The sequence below is a fragment of the Biomphalaria glabrata genome, chromosome 13 (genome assembly GCF_947242115.1).
Source record: "Biomphalaria glabrata chromosome 13, xgBioGlab47.1, whole genome shotgun sequence".
Classification (NCBI taxonomy): Eukaryota; Metazoa; Mollusca; class Gastropoda; family Planorbidae; genus Biomphalaria; species Biomphalaria glabrata.
The window spans coordinates 13008882-13022471 of NC_074723.1; the positions used below are offsets into that span (position 1 = coordinate 13008882).

At 33.3% G+C, this 13590-nt stretch overlaps 1 protein-coding gene and 1 non-coding gene across 11 annotated transcripts; one reads left to right on the top strand and one right to left on the bottom strand.

The window, feature by feature from the left end:
* Window positions 1-828: 828 nt before the first annotated feature.
* Window positions 829-8434, bottom strand: LOC106080073 (1-aminocyclopropane-1-carboxylate synthase-like protein 1). 10 transcript variants are annotated; one of them, XM_056008233.1, is made up of 3 exons: window positions 8411-8434; window positions 6133-6245; window positions 829-1362 (listed from the first exon to the last, which is right to left on the bottom strand). In XM_056008233.1, the coding sequence occupies exons 2-3, from the start codon at window positions 6236-6238 to the stop codon at window positions 1196-1198; spliced, it is 273 nt and encodes a 90-aa protein (XP_055864208.1). In that variant the 5' UTR covers window positions 6239-6245; window positions 8411-8434; the 3' UTR covers window positions 829-1195. The 10 variants fall into 10 exon arrangements, with proteins under 10 accessions (XP_055864208.1, XP_055864207.1, XP_013096835.2 ...); XM_056008232.1 differs by having other exon boundaries at window positions 829-1392; XM_013241381.2 differs by lacking the exon at window positions 8411-8434 and adding an exon at window positions 8342-8392.
* Window positions 8435-8689: 255 nt separating this feature from the next.
* On the top strand, window positions 8690-8762 carry Trnar-acg (transfer RNA arginine (anticodon ACG)). The gene has a single exon. It is a non-coding gene; the product is annotated as a tRNA-Arg (tRNA).
* The last annotated feature ends 4828 nt before the right edge of the window (window positions 8763-13590 follow it).

Genomic DNA, 13590 nt, shown 5'->3' on the forward strand with positions numbered 1-13590 from the left:
TCAACCTACTAGATTTAGTCTTATTGTTGATGTTCAAATATAATAGGGTAGTTAATTTTGAATAATTTTTCTCACATCATATACAAGAAAGCAATAATGACTGTTCAAAAATCACTGTTGTGCCTACTGTTTATATTATCTTTTGTGATTCATAATAAAACATTTACTTTTTTAAAATGTGTCATCAGCTATGTCTTGTAAAGTTTTGGCCAAAAAACAAATGTTTTTTAAATTATCTGAACAAAAACATTTACATTTATAACAATTACAGAAAAGAAAAAAAAAGTAAGGGAAAATCTGCAGTAAAATGTTTTTTTTTAAAGAAACTTTCAAGGTCTAATATAATCAAAAACAGCTGGTGTAATTTTTTTGTTTGGTATATGTGTGCAAATATAATAGAATATTGAGAGACAATGAATTGCTAAATGTGCTTAAGAGAAAGGGGATTTAGAAAATAGAATTTCTTCCTGTAGCTTCTAGAAGCTGTTCATATACTGCAACATTTATAAGAAGTTCAAGTAATTGTAGACCTATCCTTCATGTTAAATACTTATGGATAAACTGGCACAAATATTGCAGAGAAACCATTGTTTAAAAAAAAAAAATCAACAGGTCTAATTTTGTTTCTTTCACTTGTGGCTATGTTTGCATCAACCAAAGAGTGTCTTCTCATGCTGAGGCTATAACTGCAGCTATATTAAACATTGGGTCACTTTCAACTCAATTTAATGACTGATAGAAAGATACAAGTATTAACAAAATATCTATAATTAATAAGTCCAAACTTTATCCAAATGTACTAGTTAATCACTAGACAGACAAAAAAAGGGCATTAGTCTTTTTGTTTATTGATTAACTGAATTTAATCAATGTGGTTACTTTTTTTTGATTATGTGTACAACTATAAATATTAGTTTACACATGCACAAAATTAATCAAAATCAATATTATAATCCTAGCCTATAAAGATTGATTGACCTATTGGTCATATGTTAAAGGCAAAGAAATATGAACAGGCAGAACATATGAAATCATACAATTTTTCTAATGCTAGTATAATAAATTAAAAACCACTTCATGTAATGAATAACAAGTTGCAAATATTTTAAACAATGTGGAAGGAATTCATAATTGAAAGAAACCATCAAAAGTTTAATCAACATTACAATCATACAATTAATACATGATCGTTTTGTTAGTCTTTGTCAGCTGTGCTGTCATATTTGTTTACTGCATCTTTAAATATCTGGGCAACTTCAGGATTTTCTTTAGCAAACTTCTCTGCTGTATTTAACTGTAACCAATCAGATGATTTAATCTGCTGACTCAATGTACTCAAGAGATCCTCTAATGTTTCTTCACCTATTAAACAATGAAATAGCAAAGATAGAACTTAAATTACATAAAGTAGAAAAAAAGTTTTAAATTCTCAATCAGCAAGTTCTCCAGTTGTGGGTTATACTGTACCTATTGAAGGATTAGAAAGAAAAAAAACTGAAAGAGTCTCAGCTGTTGAATGTAATACCAGTTCAAACAATTTTAGCAAGAGAACTGAATCATTGGACTTAAAAAAAAATTTCAGTTAAAAATGAGCTAAAGAGACTTGTTCACAAGTTTTATTTGGTATTAATTTATTATTACCAAATATTAAATTTTGTAAAATTTTGATTTACACTTCTGTAGTACTACTACCTGTATTTTAATAATAATAATAATCTTTATTGTCCATATGGAAATTTGTCTTACAATTTGTGCATTACACCAAACAAAAAACATAACTATAAGAAACCAAATTTACTCATAATTTACATGTGACAAGGTTTATATCAGATTGTTCTTATTTAATGATTTGATTGCCAGGGGAACAAAAGAGTGTTTGTGTCTGTTTGTCTTAGCCATCAGTGTCTTGTATCTCTTTTGTGATGGTAAAATCACAAAATCCTGACACAAAGGGTGATCCTTTATTTCGAGGATCTTGTTAGCTTTTTTTATAGATGTTTGTCTCAAACAACTGCCCAAATGGGGTTTGTTTTTGCCAATGATTTTACCAGCAGCATTTAGGATTCTATAAAGTTAATTTTTATTTTTAATGCTCAGATTGCCATACCAGGCAGTGATATTAAAACTTAAAATATTGCAGATGTGAGGGTGAACCAAGGTCTTTTCGCTAACATTAAACGAGGACAGTTTTCTTAGTAATCGTAGTCTTTGCTGCCCTTTTTTGCTGATATAACAATAATCAGTATTTGCAGTAAAATTTAGTTTATTGTCTAGGATAGTACCAAGGTATTTAAAGGTTTGCACTATTTCAATAGTCTCTCCAGCTACAGACATTTTCTGTTGAGAGCCAAATTTAAGAACTAAATAATTATCTTTTAGTTTTTGCTCACAAGATATTCCCGGAAATGTTCCAGAGAAATCTAAGCCTCTTTGCATTGATTAATATTTTTATTTCTTGACTAAAAGCATGTGTCTGTTAAATCTCAAATAAGACCTGCACCTTCACAAGAAGATTTGCTTTTCCACACAAATAAGCTTTCAGAAATTTGAAAAAAAAAAAAATTGACTCCGTTAAACTGAAAAAAATTTACTAAAGATTTAAATTAAAGTCTTAAAGTAAACAAGCCAAGCTTAAATCCATAATGGGTTGAATAAATCCTTGATTCTCTAATTTTGGCCTATAAACTTATTACCACCCAACAACCTGCTTGGCACTAAGCATTATACAACAGCACCCTTATCAAGGTGTTGAATTAACAAATTTATTAAACATGAATTTCGAGTAAAATTATATTATTATTTTCATCTCTCTTAGGACACTCCAAATACAGAATTTATCATGTTGAGAATAATTTATATTTTCTAGCAAAAATCCTAATGTGTATTGCTTAAGATTAATAATGAAAACTGCTTTAACTATTAAATAGAAGATGGGGTAAAAAATTATTAGACTGGTTTGTGAAAGTCTAGTAGCTTTGGAGGCATTTGATTGCAATCACTCTAAATCATTATTCACTTTTAGCTAACTATAATATGGCTCCTTCTGTCTTGTAAGACAATGAATGCACCCAGATCAATCACTGGTTTAGCTGGTTTGAGGGGGCGCATACCTGGGCCTTAGATAAAGAAGTCATGGGTGGCCAATGTGTCATGGTCCATTTCTGGACCTTGCTGATGTGATCCAAAGGATTTGGCACCAATTATTCAGTTGAAGCTGCAGAAGGGAATGTCATAGTTGATACTCCCAATGTCTAAGTGGCTTCACTCCTGATGTTTAATTGAGATTTGTCTCCTGAAGCCTTAGTATCCCTCTCCTAGATGAATTGCCTTACTAGGCTGACAAGCTTCATCTTCCCAAAACTCCTTGTTTTGTGGCGCCATGTCTCTGCCTTCACCTCTTCACCTGTATGAGCAGTTTCTAAGCCACACAAGCATGCCAGGTGTTGGTCAGAGGCTATTTAAGACATAAACAATGGGAGCTTATCCCCATTAACACCCCCAGGCCATGACAACCTTTGAAACTGTACTAACTAAGAATTCCAGAATTCACAACAAGGAACTTCAAGATTGAGTCTTTTTGTGTCAAATCACTTGTTGGTATGAATGTGAGCTACGAATAGGTTATTTTTAAATTCTAAATTATTTGTACTAAAGTACAAAGTGCTCATCTGAATAAACTATTGTCTAATAGAGTTTAAATTCTAGTGAAATATTTGATATTCGAATTTCAGGATATCTTTTGGTCTAACTAGCTATGTTGAATCCTGGTAATTGGACCATGCTGCATTGGTGTGCCATTATGAAAAGAAACATTAATGCAATTGAAAGTTAAAAAAAAAGGACACCCCTTGTGAATGTGGAAAAAGTGACCTGTTGGGAGCAGGGGGTTGGGGGTGTGTGTTAAATGTTTTAGTGTGTGTAAGTTTAGTTAGTTTATTGTGAGTAGGACATGTAAATTGTGTTTTTAACACAGTTTTTAGTTGAAATTTCTGATCTGGTCCTGGTCTGGAGTACTGTATGAAGGGGATATATTATGTTCTTATGTTTTGTATTGGTATAGATCACAGGGTAATGTCTAAGCCTGTTGACTACTACTGTTTTAATTGCCATTATCTAGTTTTTTTATCACTAGCACAAATGCCCAGATGCTGTCATTAGTATTCTGAACATATATGTTTTATTATTCTATTGATTTATATGATATTGCATATGTGGAATTGTCTTGCAAATAAATCTTATGACTTTCGTACTCCATTGTAGATGTTAATATAGATTTTGTTCATACTAAATTACCCTAAAATGGTTAGCTTAGGTAGAATGTCCCTCATTAATATGTACTACCCACTTTCAGAATCATACCTCTATTTGTATATACAACATCACTTTGCACTGAACATTTGGGATCCATCTACACCACATATAAACATTTGTCTAAATCCCGCTATTTACAGTAGGGAGCACAAAATAAGTTCTTTAAATGAACATGCAATTACAAAAACCCTCATGTTTGGTTAGATGATTCACAGCCTGGTCATTGTAATTTGAGTCCAGATTTGTGGATCTGTATTTCAAGAAGATTGTTATTTACTATTCATTAACAACATCTGAAATAATTAAAACTCTTAATAGTAAAGTATAACTGTGGCAGGCCTTATGTCATTGCAAACATTATTTGGACATCTTGGATTTTGTAAATAGTTTCAGTTAGATTTTAGTTAGACCAGTGATTCCCAAAGTGGTCTATATAGCCCCCAAGGGTTTAAGAGCCAAAAAAGTTTTGGAGTTAGACAGTTTCAATTAGATTCTACATACATATAGAACTGTAGACCAATTATATAATACATAAATAAATATGGCAATAAATTAGCTTCTTTCACTTAATTGAATAGACATTGGGTTATTGTAACAGTCACATGATAGCCAATAAACCCTTTGTCACTGAAATAGATGAACTTTATATAAATCGTATAGCTGAAGAAATGTCTGCATTACAAATGTCTTGAGTGTGCACTCCAAAATGTAATGACCAGGCAGCATGGGTCTTGGGGGGTTCAAATTCCACCCCTCCTGAGGGGGGATGTGGAGTTTTGTGACTGATTCTGATTTTTGCTTTGCTTTTGTTTATTTTAGATGAGATTTTATGTTAAGCCATCACTTGCCCAAGTGCAGCCAAGGGGGCTTTGAGTTTAAAATCCCACTCAAGGTGGTTTTTAGGTTAAAACTCCCCTCTCCAAAACTCCATGAGCGTAGCGAAGGGAATTTAGAGTTTGAAACCCCCTACAAAATTTGTTTATGACAAAACCCCTTATTCAACATAAGACTAAAGCATACAACAGTCAACAGATTCTATAAGCGTAGCCAAGAGAGGTTTTGTGTTTAAAAACCCACTCCAGAAGACATTGAGTTAAAACCCCTCTCCTGAGGGTTTTGAGTTTAAGCCCCCTCCACCGGGGTTTGAAGCTAAAAATCACCTCTTCAAAATAAAATTAAAGCATACTACACACACAAAATTCTATGAGTGTAGTCATGGAGGGTTGTGAGTTTAACCCCCCCAAATGGCTCTAAGTTTAAAACTCCCTCCAGATGGTTTTGAGTTACCCCCCCCCTCCACAGATAGTTTTTTGGGGGGTTAAACCGCCCGGCCCTCTTCATTATTATTCTAAAGCAAACTACAATCACTAAATTCTATGAGTGTAGCTAAGGGGGTTTTGAATTTGTTTAGAAAGAAAAACCTTAAGAGATTTGTTATTTTACCCCCCCCCCCCCCGATGGCTTTAACGATAAAACTTCCCTTTTCGATATAAAATCTAAAGCAAACTAGTCACCAAATTTAATTAGCGTAGCCAAGAGAGGTTACAAATTTCTACCAATCGCTCGCTAGGCTCCATTCATAAGATGCAGTGGATAGTAGATTTTGTTTTTGAACTAAACTTTTTAACAGCAGAATAATGCACCGTAGATACCTCAGAATATGCATTTTTTTTTGTTTTAAATACCAGAAACAGTGCTTGACCGAGGGGCTACGTGTGTGTGTGTGTGTGTCTAAGTTTAATCCCCCCCCCAACCCCTACTGAAAAAAAATCCTGGCTATGCCCATGCCAGGCTGATGATAAGAGCTAAGGTTATACTCACCATGTGCTGACTGGCTCTGAGCAATACCACTCTCACCAGAGGTACAATCGTTCACTTGGTATTCCTGTGGTGTATTATCAACAGTTGAGGATGACAAGTCTGCCATATTTATACTGAAATATTTATAGAGGTAGTCTAGATTTTAAATAGTAATAATAGTGAAATAACATTTTGTAAATTTAAAAAGCAAACTTTTTTTTTTGCAATATGATATTAAGATGTAATTCAAATCTAAAAAAAACAATTTGATGAAAGTATTGTTAACTATAAATATATATCAGTTATAAATATACACACACATATATATATTAAGGGACACCAAGATCTATTTTACTAAACTTATATACATTTTTGCAGTTTTAAAGAATAACTATACTGTGTGAATTAATTTTTGATGCTTTTAGTAACAGAAACAAATTAGGTAGCTTTTTCTTTGTTTACAACTGATTTAAAAGGTTTAAAATTCCAAGTTTAGTGGGACACCACACTTGATGCACCTGTGACACATTTGTTTGAGTGTTCTGAAATTGTTTTAAGGAATGAACTATACTAAATTGGAACACCAGAAACACATTATCTGATCAGCACTCATAACATCAATCAAGACATCATGTACTCAAGCTAAAACATATTGTTGTCATCTGGCACTTTAAATATTGCAACAGTTTGGAACTTGATTTTTTTTTTTCAGATTTTACCTTATGGAAAAAATGCACCACCATGAGTCATAAGGATAATCTATTTCTCTACTTCATTCCCTGTGCATTAATCATCGAAAATCACTTTGAACATTACCATTATAATATAGTCTACAAAAAAAAAGACAATTCACAGATCTTGAGAAGTTCTAAGAAATAGATTAGTTTTTAGCAGCCTGTTTTTGAAGGGAATTGTGAAAAATGTGTAATTTCTCTGCTATGTAGATCTCTGTATGTTTTTGTGTTTCAAAGACTAAACCAGAAGATGGATAATGTGCAATCGAAATTAAATGAAAAAAAGATGGACATTTTCACTTTTTAAGCCAAAACTGCAAGACAGAGGACATGACTCCAAAAATGAAAGGAGGAAATGTCCTTTTACCAAGCATATGATCATTATGGTAACTCTTATAATTAATAATTTTAGACCTAATGTATGTAACTATCATGCAGCCTAACCTAGTAGTGTGGTGTATCACTGGACTGTTGTTTCGATAGTTCAGGGTTTGAACTTTTTGGGCTATGAGTATATTGTAGCTTTTGATCTATAAATTGTTTTTTTAAATCTAGATCTAGAATCTATTCTAATAATTCTATATACTAATATAGACTAGATTGATAAAGATATCTAGTAGGTCTATAACTATAATCTATAAGTATGCACTAGGTCTAATACAGTCTAGACTATAACTATTAGTATAGGCATAGGACATTCACATTGGTCTACTAAAGACGAAGTTAAAAAATTAACTTGTTAGTCTAATAATAATTCATAATGTAATATTCAATCCTAAGTCTAAGTCCTAATAGTTAGCCTAAGCCAAGCTTACTAGTACCTCTAAATCTAACTTAACACAACAATAATGTCAATAACATCTGAAACAAACAATATAAAAACAATTAAACTTGTAGATCTCAATGTAATGAATTCTTATTCTCACTGGTTACGTTCTTTGTTGACAGTAAAAAGACACAACTTTTGTTCTAAAATTAAAGTTTGAAATTTGAAGTACTAATATTACTAATAAATAAAGTGTAAAAGTACTAACACTACTTTAGTACTTACTAAGTTAGTACTAATGGTTACTAACAGTAAGTAAGTCAGTGAGTGAAAGTTGAAAGTCTAGACTTAAACTTAAAGTTTAAGCAGTACTCTGACTTAGTGACTAGATCTAGATTCTACTGTAACTACTCTAACTATTAAACTAAAGCTTCTACTCTAGACTAGTACTCAACTACTAGTAGATCTAGAAATTAACTAGAATCTATTTCTTAATACTTAATAAGACTAAGTCTCTAAGTAGTATAACTCAGTATAAGTCTAAGACTAAGACTAAAGACAGGCTAAGCTTTTCTTGTGAGGAAGTCTTGAACTGAAGCCGAAGCAGCTTCATTAAAACCTAGAGACTAGAGTGGAATTTCATTATTTTGAGTTGAGTTAAAAAGCACTTTTATCATTAGTGAATGACTGACTGTGAGTGGACATGCTTTTCATGCTTTGTTTATGATACCTTCCTCTTCCCCTCTATCTACGATGAAATTTTATTGTTTTTTTTTTGTTTTTTTTTTTGCTCACTGACCTACATAAATCTAGAACTTGATATTCAGATCATCTTGATTTTCGTTTTTTTTTTTTTTTTTTTAGATCTAGCTAGATTCTAGATGATTGATCTAGACTAGATCTTGATCAAGTCTACGTTAGATTTTTTTCCAAAAAGTTTTTTTTAACAAACACTTTCTCACAATTTAGTGTTGTTTTAAAGCTAGATCTAGAATATATCTATATAGTCTTATATTTTTATGACCTAAATCAATAACTATTACTCGATATCAAAATATATTTTGCAGTTTTAAATCAAGGGCCTGTGGCGCAACGGATAACGCGTCTGACTACGGATCAGAAGATTCCAGGTTCGAATCCTGGCAGGCTCGAATGTTTTTTTTTTTTCAGTGATTTTTAAAAAAAAATTATAATTGTCATCCAAAAGATCCACATTCAAATAATATAAAATCTAAATTTGTGTAATGGCCACATTTATTTTAATGTAATGATATTTTCTATATCATATTTCCTTTTGAGGTTCAGAGATTCCTGAATAAAATGAGTCCTTTTGAGGCTTTTGACGTTTTTTTGTACCAGATTTGTCGATTTTGGTTTCGAACGGGTGGCTCTCTAAAGATTCCATTTTGGTGAAATAAGGATTTCTATTTCTCTTCTTTCATATAATCATTGAGACGTTGAGACAAGGGCAGCAGTTTATAAAGGGTGTTGTTCAAGGGCGGACTGGGTGTCAAAATCGGCCCGGGCATTACCATATAAACCGGCCCACAAATGGCATGTCATATATTTTCGGTTTGGGGGAGGGGCGATTTTTACCCCACTCCGCAATATATATATATATATGTATATATATTAGTGTGTGTGTATATGTAATTAATCTTCATTACATTCTGACCTTTCATTCTTTCAAACGTTTTTTCTACCATAGAATACTCTCTTCCTATAATTAGTGGAAATACAGTACACACCGCCAAAGGGCAGCTTGGGAGTCAGGGGGAGTGCTGTGAGCTGCCAAGCATTATTTCCGTTATTTTAAACTTAAAAAATGCATATTCTGAGGTATCTACAGTGCAATATGCATGCTACTCTTCCGCTAAAAAAATTCAAAAACCAAATCTGCTATTCAATGGAGTCCTGCGACTGGTAGAAAATGGTAAAATGCTTTTGTTTTTGTATTGGAGGGGGAAGGGAAACCACAAAAACCCTTTTGGCTACGCTCATGAAATTTGGTGACTGTATAGTTTGCTAAAGTTGGCTGCACTGGGGCAGTAAGTAAAGTTTCCCTTTCAGACAATGAGGTCTAAGGCAAGTGATGGTTTTAAGACTCTCCCCTCCCGGCTACGCCCATGTGTTATATTATAGGCGTAAGCCTAATTCTCTACAAAATATATAAAGTTTGATAACGCATCGAAAACTGGATGTATGCATTCGTAGGATTACATAATGTATTCCATTTGTACATGTATGTAGTCTGAAAACTATAAACAATACAATAGCAGTCTAATGAGTTTGAAGCTTTTTTGTATTACTTATAGACCCTATAAACATGCCCATTACGGCCCAGTATCAGTTTTAATTAGGGTTATCCCCCTTTGCCCTAATTGCAGCCCTAAATAGCCCAAATCGCGCCCTAATGGGCGCGCATACCGTTTGCACATTGGCGCAATTAGGTTCCCATAAGGGACCAATACGGGCAACCCTAATCGTGCCAATATCGGCCCAGTATGGGTAAACCCACTTCCGGATTCATTGGGGATTTCCAGAATCGCGCCCTAATCAAGCCCATACTAGCCCCAATGGTTTAGTAACTGAGATTTTCATTGGGGTTTAATTAGGGGAAAACGTTAATTATGCCGTTATGACCCCGTTACTAGCCCCAAAGGTTTAGTAACTGAAATATTTATTAGGGCTCAATTAGGGATAACCCTTACTGTGCCAATATCGTTCCGATACTGGACCCAATGGTTTAGTAAATGAAATATTCATTAAGGCTCAATTGGGGATAACCCTTATTGGGCCCATTTCATGCCGATGCTGGCCCTAATGGTTTAGTAATTGAAATATTTATTAGGGCTCAATTGGGGATAACCCTTATTGTGCCATTATCGTTCCGATACTGGACCCAATGGTTTAGTAAATGAAATATTCATTAAGGCTCAATTGGGGATAACCCTTATTGGGCCCATTTCATGCCGATGCTGGCCCCAATGGTTTAGTAATTGAAATATTCATTAGGGCTCAATTGGGGATAACCCTTATTGTGCCATTATTGGTATTAGACCCTATGGTTTAGTTAGGGATAAACTTTGATGCTTTACTGCACTTATAACACTTGTTCCATACTTTTAATTATTAAATAGTAATTAAAATTAAGGTTTTATTAGGTGTCCTGATGCACATTTATAAAACATACAATGTAGTGTTAATTTTTTTTTTATATATATTTTCTAAACACAGGTTGAATTGATGTATTTCACACTCATACCAAGTATAAAAATGAAATAAAAAATAAAATATAATTCATTTTAAGGATTTATTTATTATTAAAAATGATGACGCCAGAATCAGATAAAACTTGTTATAAAATTCGAACTTAATAAAGCTAATACAAAATTTAATTAAACAGTGAAAAAGAAAAATGTAAATGTATGTGAGACACAAAAATAACTGTGACAAAAAAAATGTAATGTTAAAAGTAATGTCTCATTTAAGAAAAACTATTTTCATCAAACTATTAAATTAGAAATTTTGACTGAAATTTAAAAAAAAAAATACAGGAGAAAAAAAACTTTGGACACAAATGGTATTTAATATAATAAAATAGAAATAAACCTATATCAGTGTGCTTAATGAACATAACCTCTAATTTAAGACAATAAAAATAAAGTTAAAAAAAAAGCTTTAAAGCTTACAATCATCAAGGATACAATAAAATATAAATGTACAAAAAAAAAAAGAAAGAAAATCTAAAATTTTAATAACTGAATAAAAAAATGTTTTGCACAAAAATAAAAATATTTATACATATAAAAAAGTAATAATTATATTTACAAAATTATTTATCTACAACAGAAAGTAAAAATTTAAAAAATTAATTTAATTATAAACGTTGAAAAAAGTCATTAAAAAAATTAGGCTAGGAGCAGAAAACGAATGTTGTAACCATACATATTTATTAAACACTAATTTAATAATTGTCTAGAATGTGGGCTGTGGCTAATTTCAATGAAACAGAAGAAGTTGACGCTGATTACAGACGTTTCTTCAAAAAATAAGATTGTTACGTCTTACGCATTTCATGTGTCAATCTTGTCATGTATGTTGATCTGTGACTTAAAATATGTTAAATCATTGGTTTTTCTGGCTGACTCAGGCAACCCATTCCATTAAAAGATAAGAGAAAGCAGAACGGTTAGAGACGCACTTACTTAATGTGAAAAGCTCTTGCTTACTCCTAGTAGGCCTACATTACAAAAAACGCGATTTGTAGGCCTATATGAATATACCATGACCCATTATTTAAAATATAAATCTCCTTTCATAAAATATCGGATGTGACAACGCTTTACAAATTATTGTAATTATTGTAATAATTTTCATCATTAATGTTGCTCGACCTACTAACCCACTCTTTAGTGGACGAGGTCTTATCTGAAAGCCAATGTGGTTTCAGAGCCGGTAGAGGTACATCTGACATGATATTTGTTCTGCGACAATTACAAGAAAAATGCAAAGAGCAGAACTTATACGCTGCCTTTGTGGACCTCACCAAGGCTTTCGACACGGTCAGTCGCGATGGTTTGTGGAGGATTTTGGCCAGGCTGGGATGCCCATCTAAGTTCCTATCCATTCTCAAGCAGCTTCACGTGGGACAAAGAGGCCAGGTAAGACACAATGGTGCCCTTTCTGATCACTTCACAATAGAAAATGGCGTGAAGCAGGGCTGTGTACTTACTCCCACTCTATTCGCTATCTTCTTTGGCGTAATGCTAGGTCAAATAAGGCAGTGATTGCACGAAGGCATCTATATCCGGTTTCGTTCTGACGGCAGTGTGTTCAATCTTCGACGTCTACTATCCCATACAAACACAAAGAAGATGGTCATAACGGAGCTTCTCTATGCCGATGATTGCGCCCTGCTAGCTCACAATGAACATGACTTCCAGAACTCGGTAAACGAATTTGCATACGCTGCCGCCTCTTTCGGTCTATCTTTAAACCTCGGGAAAACAGAAGTCATGTTCCAGGAGTCACCCAATAAAACATACTTAGCCTCAATGATTACTGTAAACGGACAGCCCATATAGCCAGTCCGCTCCTGGTGTTGTTTTATTGCTCCTGTCATTATCCTTAGGCCAATAGTGTGTAATATGTATATTTTCCTTATAGGTTGACTTGGGGTGCTGATAAACCACATGCATGTAGGCTACAGCATATTCTATTCTAGAGTGGGTCTGATGTAGCCTAGCTGGTAGCCTATAGGCGCCTATGTGATCAGAAAAGATTTGGGTGAGAACTTTTAATTTCTAGATCTAGAAGCAATAGATGTAGGCATAGGTATCACAAAGATCACATCACAAATGAAGAGATTAGCAGTTAGAATCCAACTTGCTAACTACCTAAAAAAAAACAACAACCTGAAAACTTTAACACTATAGTTATATCAAAAGGTCCTGGAAAAAGAAGAAGAGCCAGACAGAGAAGTGATGGGAAGTCAACATACACTCTTTTGTTCCCCTGCCAATCAAATCATTAAAAAGGAACAATCTGATATAAACTTTGTCACATGTAAATTATGAGCGAGTCTGATGTGAATGCACACTTTGGTTTCTTATTTAATTAAATAGACCTACTCAGAAAGACACAAAGATAAAGGCACATTCCTCATCCCATATGCTAGGACAAATTTGTACAAATACTCCTTCTTCCCTATTGCTATTAGAGCATATGGGATGAGTTGCCTGAGCTAGCCAGGAAAACCAGTGACTTTGCAGAATTTAAATCATTGGTTAATATGCATGACTGAATGCATGACGCGTAGGACGTAGGCTAATCGTCTTCTTTTTTGAAGTAAAGTCTGTATTATATAAGATAAGATAAGATTATAATTATAATGTTTTTTGTTTGGTGTAATGCACAAACTGTAAGACAAATTTCCATACGGACAATAAAGATTATTATTATTATTATTAACATAAA